Consider the following 26,016-nt stretch of genomic DNA (forward strand, 5'->3'; position numbering starts at 1 on the left):
TGCAGCATAGCTGAGACTTTGGTGATGGAGCTGGTGCAGCGTCAGCTTCCACTTTCCTCAGGAGGAAGAAGCTGGCAAGAGGGCATCCTCCAGTCACAGGGGGAGCTTCTGGTGATAAAGGGGCACACGTCCTGGAGTGGGGTGGGGTGACATCCAGTGTCTTCTTCTGCCTCTCAGAGGAGGGGGTGGGGTCAGGCTCATGGATCGTAACAGAGGATGGCAGGGCTGGGTCAGTGGATCATGGCAGGGAGGCTTGCTGGGTCTGGTTCCCTTGGGGTGTGTGGGTTTTCTCTCTCTTTCTCTCCCCAGTGAAGAGGGTCACCCAGAGTCTGGGTTGCAACGTCTCCCCTCCCCTATTCCCTGAGCGATCCACCTCATGCCCCAGCTGGTGGGGCTGCCGGGTCCAGGGGTCATGACACCAGCATCCCCAGTGAAAAAGGATAAAGCTGGTCAGGAGGGCATCCTTGCTGGAGTCCACTCTGGAGAGGGGCTACAGTGCAGTCCAGGAGCACCTTGTTTACCGGGAGAGAACCCCCCAGGTACAGTCCCCAGCATCTCCAGGGAGGGCTTGGAAAGACCCCTGTCTGGGACCCCTGAGCTGGATGAACCAGGGGTCTGACTCAGCAGAAGACTGCTTCAAAGGGCAGAGCACATGTAGAAGGTCTCTGGCATCTCCAGGGCCCCTGGATCTGCTCTGGGAGGCAGAGTGTGATGCTGTTTGCTAGTCAAGCATCCAAATAGCCTCATGGACAGTCCGGCCCATCCACTAGGCAGACCTAGGCAGTTGCCCAGGGCACCAATTCTTGGGGGGCAGAGTGGGGGGCTAGGTGCCCCTACCATAAGGCAGGAGGGGGGTGAGGAAGACGATGATGCCTTTTAAAAGAGATCCCTAAGATTGCCACCGCTGTCCCGCATGTGCGGCAGCCAGATGAGCCGCAGGGGTGGGCGTATGGCGGGCACAGACCCTGCGCAGCCGCATGCTGGTGGCAGCGGCAGACTTGCGGATTTTAAAACCGCCTCCTTCCTCACTGCCCACCATGCCACAGCCAACTTCAGTCGCCAAGTATGACTTTGGCCAACCCCACTCTCCCACATTCAGTTAAAATTATATTCTGTACATCACAGAATACAATTTTACTGAACACAGGGGGGGAGAGCATAGAAGCCATACTTTGCCTAGGGCCGGCCCCAACTGTAGTAGTCAGGGCTTAAAGTTACAAAGGCACGAATGAAACAAAACGGGAGCCAGGAAGAAACAATCGACCGACCCATTCTCTTTGTTTAAATTTTAAAGAATGGTTTCTTTTAATTCTGATCTTTGTGTCAAGTACAAAAACCAAACAAAAAAACAACGTGTTGTGGTTCTGTTCGCCCCAGTTCCCCTTGCTCACCCCCCTGGAACAAAAAACAGACAGAGACTCTCCCCTTTCTCCCCCCGTCCCCCCTCCCATACCCAACATGACAATGCACACAAGTACGACCACATACAGTAGAGAAAGGAGGACCACTCCGAGGCCCAGCCAGCATGACAAGCTTACATTGGCTTGAGTGTCAGGGCTTCCCTAAAGGAATCCTGGAAACTGTCATGTGGCAAGGGTCTAAGAGTGATCTGACCGACACGGTGAGCCTCTATTCAGGGCTGAACTTGACAGGACTTTAATCCCATCATATCTGCTTTGGGCCTAAGTAGGCTCATCATTTCTACCAAATCACGCTTGGCATACTTCCCTTTTCTTTCCTTATAAATAGCACATGGAAGAAGGGAACAATCCTGATTTAGACCATGGTCAGGCTAGCATTAAAGCCCTTCTATCTGCCACGGGCATAGTTCAGACGGTTTCCAACGTATTCTATCCTAGGCCCAGTTAACCCAGTCATTCTAATCTAGGTTAATTTAGGGTGATTTTGTGAACTCATACCAAGGCAGGAATCCCAGATTCATCTTGGGCTATAAAGCACCTTAGCATGAGTTCACACAGTCACACTAATGCCAGTTATCCACATTAAACCTAGATTCAAACAACTGTGGGAACTAGGCCCTAGTTTATCCCTTCAAGAACTACAATTCCCAGGGTTCCTAGGGAATGATTCTTAAGCCAATTTAAGCCCACAGTGTGGCCTGTGCCCAGAGGTACTTCATTATAAATCCAATTCTCTGAGACACAATACATCGATTTTTTAAAAAAAGACATGTTATTGCATGATGTCCTGTGGATAAACAGTCTTGGGGTCAATGGGAATCTTGATCAGTGGAGAGAGAGTATTCCATGGATGAATACACGAATGTGTGCCTCTCCACACATCTTTGAGACCTGCTCTATGATGTTTGATTGAGTCAGTTGCCCACCACCATGATTTTAGGTGTGCACCAGAAATTGGTCTCCGCTGCATAAAGCACGCCCACTCTGTGGTTTAACCATTGCACATTGTTTGAGGCTCCAGGCCTACAGAGATGGGGTGTGGGGCAGGACGCAGCCAGCTGCCAGGCACCCACTCTGGGTGCACAGTTACAGCCAAGTAAAAATCCCTTAAGACGGATGGGATAAATATAGAGGGAACCAGATAACATCTGAACACTTTGCAGCATTCCTATAGTTGATAAACCCTATCCACGGAAAAGGCCGTTCCCACAGTATGTTGTGCAAGAAACCAGCCCAGGATGGGGGCTTTGCAGATGAAGAGGTGGAGATCTGCAGATAGGAGCAAGCTTCATTCTCAATGGCGGGGGAGGGTGGGAACTGCCAGGGGCAGGGAATAGTAGCTGGTTGCAATTCATGCCTATGAAGAAAAATAAAGTGCTCACTTGGGGACGCTAGGACAGAGAAAACCAAGCCTGCCCTCCGCCCTTGGCAATGCGTACACCCTAACTGATCTTGCGATATACAAGCTCTCCAGCCCTAGTTACTTGTCTTTAAGAGGGGTTTGGATAACTTCATGGAGGAGAGGTCTATCAATGGCTACTAGTCGGAGGGCTATAGGCCACCTCCAGCCTCAAAGGCATGATGCTGCTGAATACCAGTTGCAGGGGAGTAACAGCAGGAGAGAGGGCGTGCCTGCAACTCCTGCCTGTGGCTTCCAGCAGCATCTGGTGGGCCACTGTGTGAAACCGGATGCTGGACTAGATGGGCATCCTTGGGCCTGATCCAGCAGGGCTGTTCTTACATTATGATCAATCCATGTGCAATCTCTGTATAGTGCATACATGTACAGATCTGTACTCATGTAGTTACTCACACATTGTGTTGAGTACACACATATACAGCTGTATGCTTCTTATCTGCATCCTGCATTTGCGGGGGCCTGTACTCAGGCTCAAAACAAATGCATGCACACACATTTGCACAAAAACATATCTCTGTGTTCAGACACAGGCCCAGCAGAATAATGTCCAAAGAGGGCTTCCCTGGTCACAGATTCCACAACCCAGACATTTCAATACTGTGAAACGACAAAAAAGTGTGTCCCATTGCCCCTCTCTTCTCCTTTTCACATGGCTTAACAGACCCATATTTTAATGGTGTGATCAGCTGACAATAACCGTATTTGCACGTTGCTGCCCTCAGCTGTATCCCTGCAGAGGGCCAGTCTATACACGCGTACTTATGATCCACCAGCCTGAAGGCAGTGGAGTAGCCACATTTGCCAGGCCCCTTCACGGCGCAATAATCTATTTTCTGCTGCCTGCCCGAGACTGCAGAATAGAGAGGGATGCTGTTGAGCACTAGGCACTAAGCCGATGGGCTGTATTTGATTGGCTGGGTGAGAAGCTGTGGGAGTCTGGGCAAAGACAGTCCTGGGCAAGATGGCCTGACTCCACAAAAGGCAGCTCTTTATAGCCTTAAAAAGCTGTCCCAGGGCAATGACAGAACTAGTCTAAGGACCAGTCCTCAGCCAAACCCCAGTTCCAGTTCCAGGATGCTCTCAGAATGCTAGCTAGTCAGTGAAGTCTAGTGGTTTGGGTCTTGGATGAGGAGCAGGGAGAGCCTGGTTCAAATCCTGCCTCAGCCATGCAGCTCACTTGGTAACCTTCGGCCAGTGACAAATTCCCAGTCAAATTTGCCTTGGAGAATGTTGCAAGGATCAAAGGAAAGGAGCAGAAGAAGAATCTTTTATGCACACTTGAATTCTTGGAGGAACCGTGGAGTTAAAACAAGATGTAACTATTAAGTAACAGCGATGAGACTCCCCCTTACAATATCTTGCAATGGGAGGGTTTTTTGAAGCAGGAATCATGAAATCCACGGACGACCCAAAATCCAATTCTTACAGTAGCAAGCCTGAGCCCAGCGAGGTGGTTAATGCGCTTCGCTGGGACCCCCCAGAGGATCCGTCTCAGGCCGCACAGCTGTCCTCTTGCTGCTCTAGAGGCCCCGTTGCAGCTGACCAGAGAGAAGACTGAGGCAAACTACTTTGGACTCTTGGCCAGGATTCTGAGAGCCCACAAGTCATGGGCATGGCCTTGCCAGGCGAAGACTGCTGGAGAGCTAATCAAAAGCGGTTTCACAGCTGGGTGGTGAGGCTGGGGGCCTGAGGACACCCTGCAGATTAGCAGAGGGAGCTTTGGAACCCGGAAGCCAGAGAACTCCGCGGACAGCGGCTCATCCAAGGGAGCCACCTTCATTCATGACCGCAGTGGGGCCGGGGGCGGCAAAGGAGACTCAGCCGCCCCTAGTTCCTGGCAGCCTGACTGCGCTGGTTCCTCCCCTCTCGCTCCATGTTCATGAGAACCCTGCTGCCTGCAGCCTGGCTGTTCACCTGCCCGAGCTGTGCAGGCTGATGAAGGGCCCGCCTGCAGGCAACGCGGCTCTGGCTCACGCAGGGCGGGGTGAGGGCAGAGAGACACGTGCAGTCAGGCTGCTGGGACGAGCTGTGGCTGCCCCCTGACCTCTGAGACACTCACAAGCCGGAGGGAGAGAGCGGCATCCTCCCCAAGGGAGACTGTGGCTTACACACATTGGGTGCATTCTCCCCCACACCTCCTGAGCCAGACCCTGCATCCCCTATACACATGCAGCTCTGCATGGGTATAGAACGATGCCTGTTTTGCAGGGCGAGTCGGCCCGCTGCATGAGCCCAGGGGGCTCGGTCAGCGCTGTCCTCAAACCAGACAGAGGCTCACAAGTAGGGCAGGGAAGCCACAGCTCTTTTAGCCCCAGCATGCAGGCACACTGGCCCTGAATATGTACACTCAGGTACACTGGCCCTGAATATGGAGGCTCCATGTACAGCCAGTTACTAGATGCGCCTTCCAGCAACGTCCCGACTTCTTTTTTTAGAAGCCACCTAAATGAGAGGCCGCCACCACCTTCTGTGGAATGCATTGCATGTTAATTCTGCGTGCGCTGAGCAAGCACCCACCTGCCAAGATCTAGCGAGAAATGTGCGCACACTCTGGATGTGAGCAGGTGGGCTTGGGATGTTGGAGGTGCAGCCCGGCCAGCCCACCACAGCACCATTCCTTTCAACAGGCCTTGCACAGGCGAAGTACCTGACAGATCGGGCGCAGCACTCAGGGGCTGGGATCCACCCAGACCTCCTCTCTCATAAGGGACTGCAATACGATGAAATTAGTGCCTCCTCGGTGAGCAAAAGCTGGAATCGTATCTGAACTGACAAGCACTCCGGAGGCCTCCCGAGAGCCGCATTTCTCTTGCCTCCACTTAGCAGCCTGCTGGGCCTCGGGCAACCCCAGAGCAAGGGGCAGGGGTGTGTGTGTGTGGTTTGGCTGCAAAACCAGCCCAACCACTGAAAAGGGGGACCAAATGCATGCCTACAGATTTTGCTGGGGGCAAGTTGCTATCTGGAGGCTCCCAGGAGGAAAAACTCTCCTGCCTACCATCCTGGGATGTTTATAGGCTGCACAAGAGGGTCCATCCCGCCATGGGTCAGTTCCAGGATTGCTCGGGGAGAGCCATTTCGGATTACCTGTAAGGTGGGGTGGAATTTGGAGGGGAACCGGGGTGGTTTCTACAGAGAGGAAGATCAAAACTTAGTCCTGGTGAACCTGGCTCCGGAGTAACCAGGAAACCTGGTTGATGCTCAAATGAAACAGGGTACTATTTGGCAATGCATTAATTTGAATGAATGTTTCGGAGAATTATTCTTTCCACTCTACCTAGCATTTCTGTTTTGCTTTTGAGGGTTCTGTGTGCTTCACAGCTTGTTGGGATCCTTGCTGTGACTCTGCAAGGTAGGTGAACATCATGGTTATGATTAAAAATACATATATGCTGCCTTTCAACAAAAAAGTTCTCACAAGTGGTTTACAGAGCAAAAAGGTAGGAGAAAATGGTCCCCTGTCCCACAAGGGCTCACAATGTATCATGTGCGTGCGAGCACACGCACGAGAGAGAGAGAGAGAGAGAGAGAGCAGCAACTGCTGGGATGAATAGGGACAGTTACTTTCCCTTTACGAAACATAAGAGAGTCGCTCCTTTATAAAGATGCTGCTAGCCCAGTTAATAGGGGTGAGATCCATATTGCAGCCGACCCTGAGGCCTCGTTGCCTAAGATCATCTATTGAGTGCATGACAATGGCAAAAATCAAACCAAAGCCTCCGAGTGATTCACAGCCCAGCTTCTCAGCCACCAGGTTACACCAGCCCACGAAAGCTCACGAGACCATCCAAACGAGATGAGATTCGAGGAGCGTGTCATTTGCAGCCTCCGGTGGTCCAGAAATCTTCTGTGTTCACCCAGCAGAAAATCTCCGGAGTCTCTTCTCTTCTCATGCCCATGCTTTTGTCAAGGGAAGAGCTTCCCAGTGTGATCAGATCCCCCCCAGGCTGAGCTGCATTAGTCCTGCTGGTTGCCGCTTTGCACGGTGTGAATTCTTAGCCACTTCGGCTGCAGAGAGCAGCTGGTCTCTACATGGAAAATGAGGCGTTAAAGAGGGAGGAACGGTGGGGGTGGGGGTGGGAGAGAAAGGGAGCACAGTGACACATCCCCAGGAGCCGGGTTGGAATCTGGCCCTTTCTATTCCCCAACATGCGGTCGAGGTGTCCAGACCTGTGGTCCACACAAGCCATCCTCCCAGAGATGGTTCAGTTCACAGTGTTGCACAAGTCTGCTGCCAGGCAGGCGGCTGGTTAGGAGACGTTTCCAAAAGAGGCTGGAGAGGGTGGGGCGGAGGGGAAGAAACAGAAAAGGGAATAAGTCCTGGGGCTGTCAAGGACAATCAGGGGCTGCAGGACACCGGGGAGTGAATGTTGCAGCGAAACAGACCGAACGTATTGTGCTTCAAGCAAGATTGCTGGCCATTCCCTGGGCTCAAGAGCCATCTTCCTAACCCACCCCCCACCCCCATTTTGCCAAACTGGAGGAGGCTTGGTGTCCTCGAGGTGCTTCAGGTCCCTCTGTTCAAGCTATTTTCATGCCGGGCTGCTTGATTTGGACCAAACAGCCAGAGATGGGAGTAGAGCGGGGGTTCTCAAGGCTGAGTTCCCAGACGTTGTGGGACTACATTATCCCATTATCCCCAGCCACAATGGCTTTTGGGAGTTGGAAGGAATCCAGCAGTGTCTGGGGACCCCTGATTGAGTCCCCTTGGAATGGGGGGGGGTATGCCAGTTATTTCTAAACCCCCTTCAGATGCTCTTCCCTGGTCCTGGGGTCTAGAGCCCGTTCTCCTCCTCCTCCTCCTTTGTGCTCTGGAGGCCAGACTCATCTGCACACACTTGTGCTGGGGACTGCAGACCCTGATAGCAGCAGCAGCAGCGCCTCACAGTGTCCCCCAGTGTCCCCGGTTGTGATGGTGCTTCCCTCCTGGGCACTTTCCAGCCTAGCTGCTCAACAGCAGCAAAATGCCTCCGTTCGGGCAAGTCGCCTTTGTAACGCAAACAGTAGGGCGAGCCGTCTCGTGGAAACCAACAACCCCCCAAAACAGCAACTTTTAAATGTCGGATATATGACGTCCTAGCTCTGTATTGCAGCAATTAAATTCGAGACAAGGCACTGGGAATCTGAACGGCACCCTGCATTTTTTTGTGAATGACCGTACCTGGGCTCATTTAAAAAATGAACCTAGGTGCAGAACCTGAAAATGCATGGTACAGATAGGAAGTGTACTGCTGTACCCGCATTCGACATAACATGTGCATAACTGTACATGCACACATGTTGTACAAGTAATGAACATAACGTGTGAACTGGGCTATAGTGAGGAATACACCTCTAGGTTTCTCAAACAACTAGTTTCCCTTTCCAAGTGCGCTCTCTCTCTCTCTCTCTCTCTGACCAAGCATTAGGGCTGCCAACTCTGACTGAAGTTATTCCTGGAGATTTATTTCCCCCAGGAGCATTTTCAGACAGCAGGCTTTACCGGGCTGAAAGGATTTACTGAGAGTTCAAAGTTGCCCCCCCAAACTGACACAAAAAGTGGATTTCTTTTACCCTGGATATAAATGGGGCTACACTCTTAACGTGCAATGAGGAACCTGAATGGTGTGTGAAGTGCACCCCAATAGCTCGCAGGGACTTCGGGGTAAATTTGGCCGATATATGAGCGCACACCTCCATTCCGGAGAAGATGCAAGACAAAAGCCCTGCGTGAAAAAGCTCCAGGAGATTGAGGCTGATACCTGGAAGCTCCAGGCTAGTCCGGCGGGGCTGGCAACCCTAATGAGCATGCCACATTTCTGAACACGGCTTGTTCTCTTCCAACAGGGATTCTGACGAACTCCAGCAAATTTCACAAGATCTGGACATGCCAATGATACAGGGAAGCAAGTCTGCACAAGCACGATCTACGACTGAGCCTTCATTTCTAATGCACGGGAAGGGGCTTGCATTGGACCGGGCCCCTGAGCCTGTTTCTCCCTGACATGCTCAGCCCTGGCTGGTACTTGCCGAAAGAGACCACCTTGGGCATGGCTCAGTGCTTCTTGCAAGTTGCAATCCGTATTGGGGACAGTGCATTGTCGGCCAAGGGCGAGGTGAGCCTTTCTGAGGCTGGCGACACATGTGCTGCTTTCAGAGCAATTTCCCCTTTCCTGTGACTCTGGTGACTCCAGCCCCAATCTTGCTTCGGTAGCCGAGGAACCAGACAAATGTAACAAAGGAGAGAGGGAGATTTCCTGTAGGGGTGTGTGTGTGTAATTGCTCGTCTGGTTGCTGCCTCCTGCAGAGGCTATGGCATGCATGGAGGAGGGAGGGAGGGAGGGAGGGAGGAGGGGGGGATAGAAATGGAAAATAAATCGGGATGGGGCAGAGGCACTCTTACTCCTGGACTTTGGGGCTGAAATCCAGGGCCTGCACACCCCCTGGGGGCCCCCACATCCTCTTTCGTCTGTTCTGGGTGGTGTGCTCATGGTGCCACGCCACGGGCCCGCACTGCGCCAGGTGGCCAAGGGCCATTGTGACCTGCCCCAGGGAGGAGTGGGGAAAGTGTTAAGTTGCAGGTCAAAATGTTTTTGCTAATGCATATTTGCATAAATATGCCTATTTTATATTCTTACATTCTTGGGAGTTCAGTTGCTGCTTGTGCCCTTAAAAAACCCACGAGTTAAAAATACTGTGCGTGTCACTGTGTGTGTGTGTGTGTGTGTGTGTGTGTGTGTGTGTGTGTGATGATGATGATGCTTAACTTGCGGTAGGCCACCAGCGAGGTGGGGTGTGTGTGTGTTTGACTTCGAAAGGCCTTTAGGTCCAGGCTCTAAAATGACCACGGTGCACCTCTGGGAGTGGGGGCAGAGGTTGTAGAAGAGAGAGTGGAAAGGGGAAGGGAATGGGGTGGGGGTGGAGTGGGGGACAAAAAGGGGAGTGGAAAAGGAGGGAGACTGGAGGAGGAGGAGGAGGCGAAAGGCCAGAACTGAGTGGCAGAGCAGACTGGGTTTGGCCTGCAGAGGGTCCCAGTCTCTGCATCTCCCAGCAGGTGATGGGAAAGACCTTCTTCCTGAAACTCTGCAGAACTGCTGCCAGTCAGATGTGACAGTCCTTTGCCAGACAGACCCATGATCTGAGATGGCGTAAGGCAATTCCATAAATTCAAAGGTTTAGCAGGCCAGTCGCTGTCTGGCATGCAAGAGTTCCCAGGATGAACGTGTAGCAGCTCTCGTTGGAAGGATCTGAGGCAGGAGAAGACCACCTCCCTCCATCTGAAACCCCAGAGAGTGGCTGCAAGTCAAAGCAGACTTGGGTCTGAGGCTGGCGACGAATATTGTGGGGCTGACAAACTGTTGGGACTACAACACCATCTGTTGGGGGAGGAGAGCTGGTCTTGTGGCAGCAAGCATGACTTGTCCCCTTTGCTAAGCAGGGTCTGCCCTGGTTTGCATTTGAATGGGAGACTAGAAGTATGAGCCCTGTAAGACATTCCCCTCAGGGGATGGGGCTGCTCTGGGAAGGGCAGAAGGTTCCCAGTTCCCTCCCTGGCAGCATCTCCAAGAGAAGGCTGGGAGGGAGATTCCTGCCTGCAACCTTGGAGAAGCCGCTGACAGTCTGTATAGACTATACTGAGCTAGATAGACCAAGGGTCTGACTCGGTAGAAGGCAGCTTTCTCTCTAAGTCCCTTCATGTCCAGTCACAATTGGCAGGGCATTATGGGAGTTGTATTCCAACAACATCTGGGGACCCAAGCTTGGGGAACCCTTGAGTAGACAATACCAATGGCCAGACTTGAGAGAAGGCAGTTCTGTATGAAAGGGGGAAGATGGGGAGGGGAGAGAGAACAGAGGAGGAAGACAAAAGAGAAAGAGAGAGACTGTCGTGTCTGGGCTAAGGCAGGAGGGGGGGTAACCTTCCTCCGCCAGACAGCAACACCTTTGTGGGTCTCCGTTTGCACATATGCAATCTCCAACTAGGAGTCCTATTCAAAACAGTGGAAACGTCTCAAAGCCCCAATTCCATTACCCTGCCCTCTCCTAAAGCTTTGGAGGCCAGGGAGCAAAATTGTCAAAATGCTTCCATCTTTCACAGCAGTGAGGCATGCAGAAATCCAACAGGCTATGCATTTACCCATTAATTTAATTCAATTTAATTTTTTATTTTATATACCGCTTGTCTTCAAAGGCTCTAGGCGTTTCACAAAAGTATACAATGATAAATATACAACCATAATTTGAGGAGGAAGAAGAATTCCATGCCACACTGCAGCATCTTCCTGCCAGGAAAGGCTGCATCTGTTGAATTTCTGGTGCACAGGCTGCCAGAAGGAACCAGCAGGCCACTGGGTCCAATGCTTTGTCCTCGAGGTCTGGACATCCCCGTGTCATCCCTCCACAGAACCACCCACATGATTCTGCCACAGGCCACAGAGAGAGAGCAAAAGTGCCACCCTACCTTGACTGAGGAGCTGTAGGTTGCGCACCTCTTCCCGCACCTGGAGTTGCAGCACCTGCTGAAGGACCTCCTGCCGCTGAGACTCCTGAGTAATCCCCATGCGCTGCAGCTTCTCTGCATTCAGCCGCAACAGGGCCCGACCTGCCAGGCAGCAAGCAAAGCAGCAAGCAAAGCAGATGTCAAGAAACAGGGTTCTAGGGCCTTCTCCGTGGCTGCCCCGAGGCTTTGGAACACACTTCCTGCTGGAATAAGAGCCTCCCCATCTCTTACAACTTTTAAAAGGGCAGTCAAGATGCATTTGTTCAACTTCACCCAGGCTTTTAATCAGATACTGTTTTAATTGCACACGCTAGCTTTCTATGTGCAAGGACGCTTTTGGTATATGTGGGGACACTCCATCGTGTGAGCATAGAAAATTTTCGGCAAATTTTGACCTTTTCCCCGATGACCAGGAACCTAACTCCCATGATCCCATAGCTCCCAATCAGTGTTCCCTCTAACAGGGTTTCCCAGATGTTGTTGACTATAACTCCCAGAATCCCCAGCTGCAATGGCTTTCGCTTGGGGATTGTGGGAGTTGTAGTCAACATCTGGAAATCCCTGTTAGAGGGAACACTGTCCCCAATGCCTCAATATTTGCGGTTTCTGTATCCTCAGTTGCAGCTGGGAACGGAACCCTTCCGTATATCACGGTCCTCCTGTAATGGTTTAATTTCACAGCGAGTTCTTGGCTGAGATGTGATCTGGGGACCCAGAGGCGTCTCGGCTTATTGCTCATGCCCACAGCCAATGCACTCATCCAGCCTGCCTTCCTGCCTTCCGAGAAGTCTTTTAACCCGTGTCTGCTTTGTAAGTTCTGTCTGGCAACAGTGATCAAAAACCAACCTCCACCCATTTCCCGAAAGCTGCAACAGGCTGGGTCATTGAGACTTCCCTGTGCTTAATCGAGAGTCACCCTGCAAATCCATCACAGGGAGCGGGGATCACAGGACCTTCTCCATCATCCCTTGACATCATCACTGCAAAGAAGGCTGTCCCGCTGATTTCAGCCCACAAAACAGTATGGGCGTGCCCTGAGCCTCCGTATCAGGCACTTGGCGAGATACTTGTTTCCCGAGGGCAGGGGTTTTCTGCTTCTCCAGTCCTCCAGTCGTGCATCAAGACCTATTTTGTTTCTCTGCGCACGGGCAGAATGCTGGGAAATCCATGTGCCCCTCCTGGAATGCATCCCCCTCCGCCTCCTCTTCTCTGCCCATGCAGGGGCTATTAGAAGAGAGATTTTATAACCTGCTCTGTCCCCATCTCCTGGGGGTACAATCACAAATGTTTTCCCTTTATTTCCAACACAAGGGACTGAGCGAGCTGTTCCATTAGTGTTTCTGCCGTCCCTCCAGGGCACGCTAGGCCGTGGATTAAAGCCTTCGTCACTCCAGCAAAAACCTTCTTTGCCTTTCTCATCTCCTTCTGCATTTCTGCCTCCCAAATTTGGACAGAGACACGTTACCCTCCGTTGAGCAAAGATAGGTGTGTGGGGGTGTAGGGGGGGGGGGCCGGGGCGAGGAGCATGGCAAGCTCCCGATCCATCCATTGTGTCTCTTCTCCCTGCCCTTTCCTGCCCCAGACAGACAGACACACCTGGCAGTGCCTCGAAAATGGTGATTATCGGCGCCTTCCTCCTGCGCCAGTCAGGAGTGCATCTGGGAGACTTGTGAAATATTAATTCAGCAACTTCTCTCCTTGTCTGCCCTGTTATGTTCTTCGGCAACAATCCCTTTGTTCTTCAGATCAAGCCAGCCTGGATGTACTATTTTAAGACAGGCTAGCAACCCGAGGAGGATGCAAGGCTGAAAGCTTGTACCAGGTACTTGTCAAGGCACAAGTACCTCTGCTTGGCAAGAGATAGCAAGCATGAATTGTCCCCTTTGCTAAACAGGGTCTTCCCTGGCTTGCATTTGAGTGGAAGATGACATATGAGCACTGTAAGATATTCCCCTTAGGGGAGGGGGCCGCTCCGGGAAGAGCACCTGCATGCTGGCATGCAGGAGGTTCCAAATTCCCTTCCTGACATCTTCCTGACATAGGAGTGAGAGAGACTCCTGCCTGTAACCTTGGAGAAGCTGCTGCCAGCCTGGGTAGACAACAGTGAGTGAGATGGACCTGTGGTCAGACTCAGTAGAAGGCAGCTTCCTATGTCCTTATATGTTCTGCTTCTCTCCTGGATAAATAAGTCAAGGGCATGTAGAGGCAAGGCAGCCTGCCAGGTTGCATGATGGAGGGTCCACCTTGGCCCTGGAGAGTAGGAGTGAGGCAGGAGAGGACAGGATAGCCTGTCATCCAACCTGTACCACTGATGGCCCAAGTGTGGCAGGCTTGAATTCAGCCATTCCCCCGTCCGTAATGTCAAGAGGGTGATGGGTGTCCTGCTTCACAGGGCTGTTGTAAGGACTGCAGACACAACATGTGCAAAGGGCTTCAAATACTTGTATATTTTTACTCAACCCAGTTTGCCTCTGTCCAAGTGCATGCAAGACTTTGAATGCCCTGGGCCAAACCTTCCCAGAGAACCTGTGGGCCAGCCTAGATCTGGTGAGGGCAGCCGAGTTTCGTGGCTATGTGTCTCCCCCATACCCATATAATGCAGGGGGTGTCTCATCGTAATGTCAAAAGGGCATGTAGGTGTGGATGGCCACCATCCTAGTTGGTGGCCATCCACACATCCTGTGGTAGAGAACTCCATAGATTAATTGTGTGCAGTGTGAAGCAGTACCTCCTTTCGTCAGTCCTAAATTTTCTGGCAGTCAGTTTCATGGGATGGCCTCTGGTTCTAGTGTTGTGAGAGGGGGAATCTATTTTGTTGTGGGGCATAGACAAGTGGCCCTGGGTATATCTTGCTGTAAGACCTAGCCCCACCCTCCACTTTCAACATGAATGGAGCAGGCACATGGATAAGGAAATAGGGCTGGCCACTAACATCCCCCCAACGAGTACTCCTTGGCCCTTTAGTACTGAAAGAATGAAGAGCACCAATCACCAGGGAGCAGATACGGGATAATCCTGAAGTCCCTGAGCAGGGACCAAAAGAAACTCTGGAAAGAGCGGGATGCAACCCCATTTGCACCCATATCCCACTTTAGAAATGGAGGGTTTGGGGGAGATTCCATCCCAACCTGTTCCATTTGGCCAGTGTCAATCATTCCCGCCCTAGGAGCATGAGACGAGGTGAGGTGGTCTCCTCAAGTAGGAGATTCCTGGGGCACCAGCCTGGCGGCAAAATGCACCCCGAGCACCATATGAGTAGCTCTCTGGGACGGATCTGACCCTTGCAAGGAGCACAAGGAAAGAAGAGGAAGCTGCCGACACTCTCCCCTCCTCCTCACTCTCAAAGCTTGCAAGGGTTGGTTTTGAAAGGTTGTTTGCCCCCAGCAGGGGCATGAGACAAGGCAGGATTTGGTGTCTCACCACAGGCACAATACCTTGGGCCACCCCCTGGGAGCAACGTTCCTGATCCTCAGTAAAACTGCATCACTGTAGGCCCATGCATACATTATGTTCAACACGCGTACAATGAGTGTACAGTGTACACAGGTACAATCATTCACACATTATGCTGAACGTAGGTACAGAAGTACCCTTCCTCTCTGTACCATGCATTTGAAGGGCCTGTATCCAGGTTCACTTTTAAAATGAACCCAGGAACAGTCATTCACACAAACACACACACACACACACAGGAGTGTAGAGACATCTGTACACTTGTACAGCAAAATGTCTGAATCGGACTTGTGTCTCAGCAGCAACATCTTTCCTCTCTGCAACATCACCTCCTTTTGGAGAGCCCACTTGAACGATACCTGTGATGGCGTGATGCGAAAAGGCCTCCACGTAGATGAGATAATTGTGTGGACAGTGTTTCTTGAGCCACTTGCACACATCCTGCTGCGTCCACAGCACCACCGGCTTGGTAAGGCTGCCTAGTGTCGGGCTGGTGTGGTAGATGCCGTAGTGGTTGTAGGACTGGCCCTAGAGGGGTTGGGAAGTGGGGAAGAGAAGGGAAGCATTAGTGGTTCTGAATCAATGGGTCTGCTGATTTGCAGCGTCCAGAACCAGTTCTCATGAAGGAACTTGTGTTTGTGCACAAAATAATTCCTGAAATATACAACACTTCGTGGAACGAACGCATGGCGAGTCACAGCCAGAGTTCCTGTTGAAGCATGCACAAGATGCAGCTGAACAGGCTAAAGCAGGGGTTCCCCAACCTGAGTCCCCAGATGTTGTTGGACTACAACTCCCATGAAGGGAGAAGCTTGAGAACACCTGGGCTAAAGGAATCTAAAAGGACAACTTCCGATTGCCTTCACAGGATCTGCTTATGGGCTTTTGAGATGTATTTGTCTGACCACTGTGGGAAGCAGGTACTGGGCTACGTGGACCTTGGGCCTGACCCAGTAGGCTTCCTCTTCCGTGGGTTTTTCTCCTCTCCCCGCTTTACTCACCTGCCTCCCCCAGCATACCCCCAGCCAGGAAAAGCTGAACACTTCCCATTGGTACCCTGTCCAGGAAGGAGAGCTGGTCTTGTGGTAGCAAGCATGAACGGCCCCCTTTGCAAATTAGGGCCCGCCCTGGTTTGCATTTGAATGGGAGACTACATGTGTGAGTGCTATAAGGAGTACAGGCTAAATACGTGAACGCCGAGGGGATGGGGCCACTCTGGGAAGAGCAGCTGCATTCTTGCATACAGAAGGTTCCAAGTTCCCTTCTTGGCATCTCCAAGGCAGGGCTGAGACAGACTCCTGCCCGAGACCTTGGAGGAGCCGCTGCCAGTCTGGGTAGACATTATTGAGCTAGATGGACCAAGGGTCTGACTCCGTAGAAGGCTGCTTCCTATGTTTCTAAGGACCCCTCTGTAGCCTGAGAACTGCACCAGTGAATTGTAAGTGGCCAGCTTTGGCCCACGGGTGGCCAGCTGCCTACCGCCAGCACTGAAGGCCCATCCGCTCATGACCAACCCGTACTGGCAAGTACCTGCCTTGATAGCTGGCACTCTTTCCCCTTCAGCCCTCTCAAGAGCCCTCCGGCCTCCTGATTTCCCTCCAGCTCATTATTATACAATCGGTGCTGCACCACTGCTCTGGCTGAGCTGTCACCTGGCATATCCTTCCGCCTCATGACAAAGTGGAGGTGACGTCGCTGGGAATCGTTCTGTAAAGTTGTCACAGTCGTCCGTGGCTTTGCTACTTAAGAATCCAATTACCAGGAACGCTGAAGGCTCCAGTGCACCAGCCAGCAAGCTCCTTCATCATCTCCTTCCCTCCCTCTCTCCTCGACTCGTTCCCACTCAAAGGCTTTTCTCCTTCTCCCAGTGCTTCATGAAGGGGGTCCATCGGTTTCAGAAAGAGTGTCCTCTCCCCACTTTGATTCTACGGCACAATAGATTGCCCACTACTACAGGATGCCACATGGTACAGAATCACATCCCAAGGACCTGTCCTTTTCAAAGATGAGGTGTGCATTCTCATGCACAACTTGGTTTTTGGATTAAAGTCAGGCAGAGGCATTTGTTCGCTAGGCACCTATCTGCAACTATCTGCACCTACCTGCCTGTGGGACACTGTGGTCTGGACTGCACCTAGGGGTGTGCACCAACTGTTTGTCCCAAACTAGTTCACCTTGAACCAGCGCCAGTTCAACGGTTCGATCGTGGACCAGACTGGGGCCAGGGGTATTGGTTTGGGATGGTAAGGGGCTTTCCCGAGTGATGGTGGCAAGTGGTGGAAAACGCTGCTCCCCCTGACGGCTCACTGCCGCTTGCTCTCGGCATGGCAAGCAAGCTCCCCACTTCTTTACTGAGCCAGCAGCAGCTCAGTTCTGGCCTCCATGCGTGCACAGTATATCCCCCGAGTATATCCCCCAAATCGGTTCAACCTGGTTCAGTGGTCGAATCGGACCCAGTTCAACGAGACACGGAACTGAACTGGCCAAACCAGTTCCATGCACATCCCTAAGTGCATCATGGTAAGAGCTATATAAGGCACCTATTTTGCATGCAGAAGGTCCCGATCCCTGGCAGCATCTCCAGGGAGAAGCAGCAAAGACCCACCTGGGACCCTGAAGAGCCACTGCTGGTCCATAAGAGACAATGCTGAGCTAGATGGACCAACCATCTGACTTAGTATAAGGCAGCTTCATCCCTTCACAGAGTGTGGGTGCTTCTGAGACCCTGGTGAGCTACAGCTCAACCTGGCAGTCAGCCCTAGATGCCTTGTTCTCTGCACCCCCTTGTCAGAAGAGGGAGCTGTCAGTCAGCGTCCTGCTATGTTAGGTCCCACCGACACAAACAGCCAGTGAGCCGCTTAGAGCTCAGTAGTTGGGTGACACAGCAGGGCTGTCAGAGATGCACCTGGCACTATGAAGAGTCAGGCTCTGGTGTGTCTCCTTGCTCTGGGCAATTTGCTGCACCACTCAATACCCTCATACCTGGCCAACCAATGACCAGACCTGACAACCTCCTCCTTTTCCATCTCTAAGACAAATCTTGTCCTCTCGTGGCTTGCGTTTTCTTCCCTTTGTACTGGTCAGCTGCACCTTAACTGAGGCCCTTTGTTAGCAACTGAGCAGTCCAAGAAACTGAGCTTGCTACCTCAATGCAAAATGGGTCTCAACATAGCTCAGCTACAGATAAAATCCCCATGTCCCAAGCTGGGAATCCTGAACAGTCAAAACCAGCCCGACCCCCTCTGTCCAGAGAGGCCCCTCTGGCTGAGTCCAGACCTACACTTTGGGCAGTTCTGCGTCAACCTCATGTAAATCCGACACTAGTCTCAGTTCCACACCAGGCCCAAACAATCCAGATTACAGATTATTAGAGCAACTTTTTATATGTTTAAATTGCTGGGCTTATTTGGTGCTGGTAAAGCAATATGCTTGTATTCTCAAGGAGCGTCATCAGGGTGCTTTCCAGCCTAGCTGCTCAACAGCAGCAAAATGCCTCCATTCAGGCATGTTGCATTCAAAACATAAACAGCAGGGGAAGCAGTCTTGTGGAAACTAACCACCCGAAAAAAACAGCAACTTCCTTACGCTGGATATACGGCATCCTAGCTCACACCCATCCTGAAAGAGCTGCACTGGCTGCCAGTTCATTTCTGGGTCCAATTCAAGGTGCTGTTTTTGACCTTTAAAGCCCTTAACAGTTTGGGCCCGGGGTATCTGAGGGACCGTCTGCTCCCAAGGGTTGCGGACCGCCTGACAAGGTCATCTGAGGGGGCTCTGCTCTGGGTGTCTACAATGAAGGAGGCTCGTCTGTTGTGCACTCGGGACAGGGCCTTCTCTGTTGCTGCCCCCAGACTCTGGAATGCTCTCCCAGTGGCCATTCGCTCCTCGGACTCCATCACAGTTTTTAGAAAGCTTCTTAAATCTTGGCTTTTTACCCAGGCTTTTACATGACTGTTTCTACTGCTGCTTCTATGTGTTTTTACTCATTTATAGTTTTTATGCTTCCTTTTTATAGTTTTTAAATTAGATTTGTTTTATATTTTAACTTAATATTTTAATTGTCATTTTAATTGTATGTTTTTAACTTTTGTAAACCGCCCTGGGGTTGTTTTTAATGAAAGGCGGTATATAAATTCAACTATATATATATATATATATGTATATGTATATGTATATGTATATGTATATGTATATGTATATGTATGTGATTAAATTCGAAACAAGGCATTGGGAATGTGAACGGCACCCTGCTGTCTGTGTAGGGACTGTGGTGTCACGACACAGGAAGTATGGAAGCACACTTCCGAGATATGACGTGATCCCGTTGCAGGCTCTAATCTGGAAAGCACCCTGGCTACCTAATGCTTTTGTCTGGCTAGCCCCACATTTCCATTGTTTGACATATGCCCTCCGCTTAGGTTTTGTTCTTTGGTTACAATGGTTTTTGATAAGATGCTTAAATGTTTTGTCGTGAACTGCCTTCAGGATTCTTTTTCATGGAAAGGCAAGGACAGGATAGATATGTTTTTAATACATTAACTAGTATAAATATTAGAGAGTCGTCCCCCCGCCCCCTTTGTAAATAATGTATTGCAAGCATTTAGGGCAGGATAGGGTTTGAAAGGTGGGGGGGAATTAAACAAACAAACAACTGGCCTTGAATTGGTAGCAAATCTCAGTGTGAGTTATTTCTCCCTGTTTTGCATTTTGGGCTTTTGAGACACAGGATTTAAGCTATGCCTGCAGATACTCCCTTGTATGCCCCACCCCACCCCACCGGCTCCATTCTCATCAGCAGTGTAGACTCCCAGTGATCAGAGAGCCCAGGCTGGTCTAATCTTCTTGGCAGCCGAGAGAAACAGCAGCTTGTTAATAAGAGACGATGTTTCGGATGCATTAAACATTGCCGTCCTGATTATCTGGAACTCCTGAAAATGAAGGGCTATTAGTGCTGGCTTCAGTATGATGCCAGCAGCTGTACCGTGGCCAGGATGGAAAGGGAGCACCAGACAGAGCCTCACTGCAAATCAGCACCTCCCCGTATGGCTGACCCTCTTTTTGAGTTCTCAGCTGCTGTTCAGAGACAATTAGGAGACCATTCCCACCAATTCACCTACTGAATTCACAGTACAATATGAATCTTCAACTGGGATCCACTTCTAATTCCAGAATGCAACATGGGACCCAGGCTTAACTGTGGACTCTGCATCCGTTCATTTTACTTCTCTTTGTCCATTTCGCTCTCTTGCCTACCTGTCTGTCCTGCATATGAAAGTACGAAGGTCCAAATCAGAGGTCGGCTCCAACATGCATGCAACAGTCTCCCGATTTTTGGTCAGGAAAAGCAGCTGGGGGAGCCAGTGGATTTGAGTGGAGAAACCGTAGGTAGAAAGGGGATGCTTAAACCCTTCCCTGTGGGGCATGTCCCTGCATATAACCCTCCCCTTAGCAGCTGGGGATAGGGAGGGAGAAAGATTGAGAGAGAGAGAGAGAGAGAGATGATGCAGCAAACTGGACCAATGGCTTACTTTTGAAAGAACTATCACAAGCCAACTGCAAGGAAAACGGAGGAGTCCGTGCAGCAGAAGTCTTGGAGTTGGATGCTGCCTTCGTTAGTCTTTCATTTAAAAGGTATCTTCCAATGGCACCTTCGCATCCTCCTTCTGCCAAAAACCCCTTCCAATTAGGTCAGGGATTCCCCGCCCCCCTGCATGGTAGATTGCTAGCGCACCTCATAAGCAAGGGCGAGTGGTGCCAGGTGGCGGAACGCAGCCACCACCGGAGAGCCCTAATGGAGTGCCAGGGAACAGAGCTCGTTCCAGCAATTACCTCTGCCTTGGTGAACACGAAGTGCCCCGTCAAACCTGGGTCCATTTATTTGGCTCACAGGTGAAGAAATGCCTGGACGTTTAAATGTTCCTTTATCATGGAGGGTGAGGAGTTCTGGGAGGGGCTGGAGTTTAAAACTGCCTCCTCGACAAGCTATGAAGGCTTAGAAGACCTTCTCCCAATTCCCCCTTAAAATAATAATAATTTTTTTAATTGGTTTTCTAAATACAGAAATACAAAAGTAAGGAAAAAGAGAACTGGAATAACATAAAATCAAAAGGACAGAATGCATCTCTGAACTTACGATATCCACAGATAAAGAGAGTTTTACAAACTTGTTATCCACGAATGAAATACAGTTTTACAATCTTATTATACACAAATAGATCAGAATTATCTGATCCGACCAAACATCCTTTCTAAGTAAAGTCCAGAGCAAAAATAAAAAGGTATAGAAAAGAGAAATTAGCAAAAGAACTATTAATTGTGACAATCAAATTTAGCCTGAGTCTCACTGGCTTATGTATCATTTGGGTGAGAATTGGAATTGGTAAGGACTGATAGGGGAATATAGGAAGCTGCCATATACTGAGTCAGACCATTGGTCTATCTAGCTCAGTATTGTCTACCCAGACTGGCAGCAGCTTCTCCAAGGTTGCAGAGGCAGGAGTCTCTCTCAGCCCAGTCTTGGAGATGCTGCCAGGGAGGGAACTTGGAACCTTCTGCTCTTCCCAGAGCGGCTCCATCCCCAGAGGGGAATCGCTTACAGTGCTCGCACATCAGTCTCCTATTCATATGCAACCAGGTCAGACCCTGCTTAGCTAAGGGGACAAGTCATGCTTGCTAGACTTGTCACAAGACCAGCTCTCCTCTTGTTAGTTAGTGTGGGCAGTGGAGGAGAGGAGGAAAAAGCACTCTGCACACATGGTTAAACTGCAGAGTCCAGGACCTCCCTGGTTTTAATGTTGCATTCAAAGAGACTTGCTCCCAGGTAAGTATGCATAGGGATACATTCTGATAATTAGCAGAACTTATGTGGTGGCGTAGCGGGGAAGCAGCTTGCCTAGGGAGCAAGAGGCTGTGAGTTAGAATCCTGGCTGGTGTGCTTCCCAGACTGTGCCTAGTAAATATATCTGTGCAGTCACCTATATCGGACAGCAGCGATATAGGCAGGTGCTGGAGGTGGATGCTCACTTCAGTGACAACGGCAAAGGCATCATCTCATACTGCGCCGCGCGGGAGGAAGGCAATGGTAAACCCCTCCTGTATTCTACCACAAAAACCTCATGGCTCTGTGGTCGCCAGGAGTCGACGCCGACTCGACGGCACAATCTTTCCATTCCAATGATACAGAAGCAGCTCCAGGACTTATAAAATGAAGGACTTCTTCACACAGTGCATATAAAGTATTCAGTTTGCCGACCAAAGGGGAGGTGATGGGCAGTAGATAGCTTTTTTTTTAAAAGGTCTGATCGACAGAGGATGGGTTTATCACGGCTATGCCTCATGACTGCTAAATTGAGCCTCTATATACAGAGGCAGTATACCTGTGAATATCAGGTGCAGAGGACAAAGAACAGGGGTCGGCAATGGCCTTCCTGTATTCCTTTTCAGCACTGAAAGAAAGCTGAAGCAGATGGACATTTAGTCTTATCTGGCAGGGCTCTTCTTAGGATAATTACTTTTATTTATTTTATACCCCACCCTTTCTCAATAAGTTCCGAGAAGCGTGCACGGGTTCCTCGTACTCCTGCTTTATCCTCACAACAACCCTGTGAGGTAGGCTAGGCTGAGAGATAGCAGTTGGCTCAAGGTCACTCAGTAGGCTCATTAATTGGATAGGACAAGCATCCTACCCAAGTCTGGGAGCTGTGCAAGTTCCACAGGTTGGGAACCCCTGAGGTAGGAGGAAAAGCCCCCCTACCCAGGGGGAGCCTCACCTTGCTTTTACTTGTGCACGGTCACAAAGTGGGGACGCACACGGATCCTGATCTTAGGTAAGACACCTGTCCTACCCTACCGCTGCTCACGAGAGCCAGCTTTGTGAGCTTCACAGCTCAGCAAGGATTTGAACCCAGGTGTCCCCATTTCTAGTCTGGGGCTCCCATGTGGTCAAGGCCAGAGAGAGGGCAAGAGAGGGTGGAGGATCTTAGCAGCAGTCGACGACCTAAGAGTGCTACTGGATTAAATGGAGGGGGATGACCCCTTGGATACTTGAACCAGCAGACCCAGAGGACGAAGGAGGACACCTCCCAAAGGTCAATGGTGCTTAAAGGGCATTAGAGTGGAGCCAATTTCCCTGTGTGTGAACACTGGCTAATTAAGCATGCCTAATCAAGGAGCAGCAGCAATCAGAGTGACAGGAACTTCAAGGCCCGCAATGACTCAATTGCTTAACGGCTTGTCCCTAGGAGGTGGCAAGTGATAATGGGAGTCAGTTTGGAGCCTAAGTCTTTCCTAAGGATAATTAAAAGGTCCTGGATCAAGGCAGGAGAGCTGCTCTTGAGAGAGCAAGCATGAATTTGCTAAGCAGGGTCTGCCTTGGTTTGCATTTGGACGGGATACTCCATGTGAGCACTGCAGGATATTCCCAAGAGGGGATGGGGCTGTAGCTCAGTGGAAGAGTATCTACTACTGCAACTACCAACATTTATATTCTGCTCTTCAACAAGAGCTCCCAAAGCGGTTGATACAGATGGGACACAAGGGCAGAGGACTTGTGCATTGGGGCCAGACTTGGAATGCACCCAACCAGTCCGTTCTGTGAGGAGGCCATTAGACCCAGTCTGCATTTCCCCTGGTCTCTCAGACTGCAATGAAGTTTTTTCCTGATTTGGGTGCGGGGAGCCTGGCACATGAGGAACAAGCACTTGCGGGGCTGAAAAACATGAATCAATGAAGCTGCCTTAACCTGCTGCTTCACCTAGCTCAGGATTGTCTATACCAGGCCTGCTCAGCTTAGGCCCCCCAGCTGTTTTTGGACTACAGCTCCCATAATCCCCAGTCACAGTGGACAATAGCCATGAATTATGGGAGTTGTAGGCCAACATCTGCAGGAGGGCCGAAGTTGAGCAGCCTTGGTCTATACTGACAGGCAGCAGATTCCAGGCTTTCCTACAAGGGTCTTTCCCAGCACTACAGAGAGGAGAGGAGAGGAGAGGAGAGGAGAGGAGAGCTGGTCTTGTGGTGGCAAGCATGACTTGTCCTCTTAGCTAAGCAGGGGCCACCCTGGTTGCATATGAACGGGAGAGTAGAAGTGTGAGCACTGGAAGATCTTCCCCTCAGGGGGTGGAGCCACTCTGGGACAAGCATATAGGTTCCCAGTTCCCTCCCTGGCAGCATCTCCCAGATAGGGCTGAGACGAGAGAGATTCCTGCCTGCAACCTTGGAGAAGCCGCTGCCAGTCTGTGAAGACAATACTGAGCTAGAGAGACCAAGGGCCTGACTCAGTATATGGCAGCTTCCCATGTTCCTACCTGAAGGCACCAGTGTTTGAAACCTGGGGTCTTCCGCATGCAAAGCAGGTGTGCTTCCACTGAGCAAAAGGCCTTCTCCAATGCTGCCTTGAGACTAGGGCCATCTACCTCAAGGGTGGGGCGAACATTTGGACATCCCAACCACATGAGCACCCCTCCGCAAACTGCAGTAAGCAGAATTAAGGCTGTTGAGAGTTCACCTCGGACAGATCCCTGCCTTGATTTGCAATCTCTCTCCCCCCCCCCCCGCCCTGCCTTTTGATGCTTGCTGAAGAAAGATAGTGAAGCAGGCATTGGCGAGGCTCCAGCAAAATACCTCCAGTTCAGCTCCATCTTCCCTTATGGGAAAAGATGCTCAGTGTAGATGATGGGAAAAGATGCTTTCCTGATGGGAAAAGATGCTCAGCCTCCTCCTCCTCCTGCAGGAGGAGAGGCTCAATGGATTCTATCCTGATTTCACAGGAGCCCTTCACCTGCTCTTACCCCAAGGTGGATTTTCTTCCTTGGAGAAAGGGAAGAGGCAAGGAGAATTGGCACTGAATTCCTTTTAGCCACGTAATGTTGCAATGGTGAAGCAACTTGCCTAGGGAGCAAGAGGTTGCCAGTTCTAATCCCCACTGGTATGTTCCCCAGACTATGGGAAACACCTATATAGGGCAGCAGCGATTTCAGAAGATGCTGAAAGGCATCGTCTCATACTATGCGGGAGATGGCAATGGCAAACCCCTCCTGCATTCTACCAAAGACAACCACAGGGCTCTGTGAGTGCCAGGAGTCAACACCAACTCGATGGCACAACTTTACTTTTACCTGTTCTCCTTGAATGCTGAAGTCAAAAGACTGCAGAGAATCCCCTCAAGAGTTTCCAAGCGTCCAACAATAACACTCAAGAGGCACAACTGATTTTGGGGATGAGAACAACACTGTCCAATCATCCCTAAGCAGCCTGTGTGTTTGCTTCTGCTTCCCTGCATTTGTGCACCTCCATAAACAAGAGGATTATTTCCATAACCCTTGGGGACTTTCACCTCCAGAAAAAAACCCTTACCTTCTAAAGTCTCTCCTGAATTTTCTACTGATCAGGTAAGAGAAAAACACAGAACAATACGCCGTTACCCATTATGTTTATTTAGATTCCTAAGCTATACCCATCCCTAGAGATGGCAGCAGTTTTATTTTATTTTTTATTTTTCTTTTATTGAATTTTATTTAACCATTATTAAAACACACACAACATAAAGTTAACCAATACAAAACAGAAAAACAACATCTCACTATCTTCCTTTTAAATCAACTCAGATTACATCTTATACAAAACTTAATTCACAACAGTATAACTTCCCATCTGATGATATATAATATTTATACCCCAATTAAAAAAAAATTAAGACCTTATTAGAATAAAAAACCAAACTTGGGGGTGTGGTAACAAACCATGTACCAGACTGTACTGTACAAATGGTTGCCATGTTAAATTAAAACTGTCAGACTTATTCTTTATATGTGAGGTTATCTTAGACATTGATGCATATTCCCATAATTTAACTTGCCATTCCTCTAAAGAAGGAATTAAGCGTGTTTTCCAATGTTATCATATACAGCATCAAGTCAGAATATTTTACTGTATATAGGGTTTAGTAATACTTAACATAGAGATAACTGGCTAAAAAAAGGGAAGTCAATGTTTAGGATTTGCTGCATCCTATGATGCATCTTTTATTTATTTATTTTTATTTATTTATTCAATTTCTACACTGCCCTTCCAAAAATGGCTCAGGGCTTTCCCCAGAATTGTCTCGCTTTACTGGAGATGGCAGCCGTTTTAAAGTCCCTCCAGCCATAAAATGCCAACTTAAACATGAAGGCTTTTTGCAGCACTCCTGGAAAATGCGAAGGTTTGGCTTTTGACGAGTCTCTAGGGAACGGAGAGCAGCAACCAAA

The 26,016-nt window shown here is 50.2% G+C and overlaps 1 protein-coding gene across 3 annotated transcripts in view; it reads right to left on the bottom strand.

Moving 5' to 3' along the window:
- Positions 1-895: 895 nt before the first annotated feature.
- The window catches only part of SAMD10 (sterile alpha motif domain containing 10), a 77,065-nt gene continuing 51,944 nt past the window's right edge, over positions 896-26,016 (bottom strand). For 2 of the 3 annotated variants that reach the window (XM_053250936.1, XM_053250938.1), the window contains exons 3-5: positions 15,130-15,298; positions 11,279-11,419; positions 896-6,866 (exon numbers count right to left, since the gene is read on the bottom strand). In XM_053250936.1, the coding sequence (XP_053106911.1) occupies positions 6,796-6,866; positions 11,279-11,419; positions 15,130-15,298 (381 nt within the window). In that variant the 3' untranslated portion in view covers positions 896-6,795. Of the gene's footprint in view, positions 6,867-6,919; positions 7,112-11,278; positions 11,420-15,129; positions 15,299-26,016 lie in introns of those variants that run through there. The other variant, XM_053250937.1, reaches the window with a different exon arrangement.

The sequence above is a fragment of the Hemicordylus capensis genome, chromosome 4 (assembly GCF_027244095.1).
Source record: "Hemicordylus capensis ecotype Gifberg chromosome 4, rHemCap1.1.pri, whole genome shotgun sequence".
NCBI lineage: Eukaryota > Metazoa > Chordata > Lepidosauria > Squamata > Cordylidae > Hemicordylus > Hemicordylus capensis.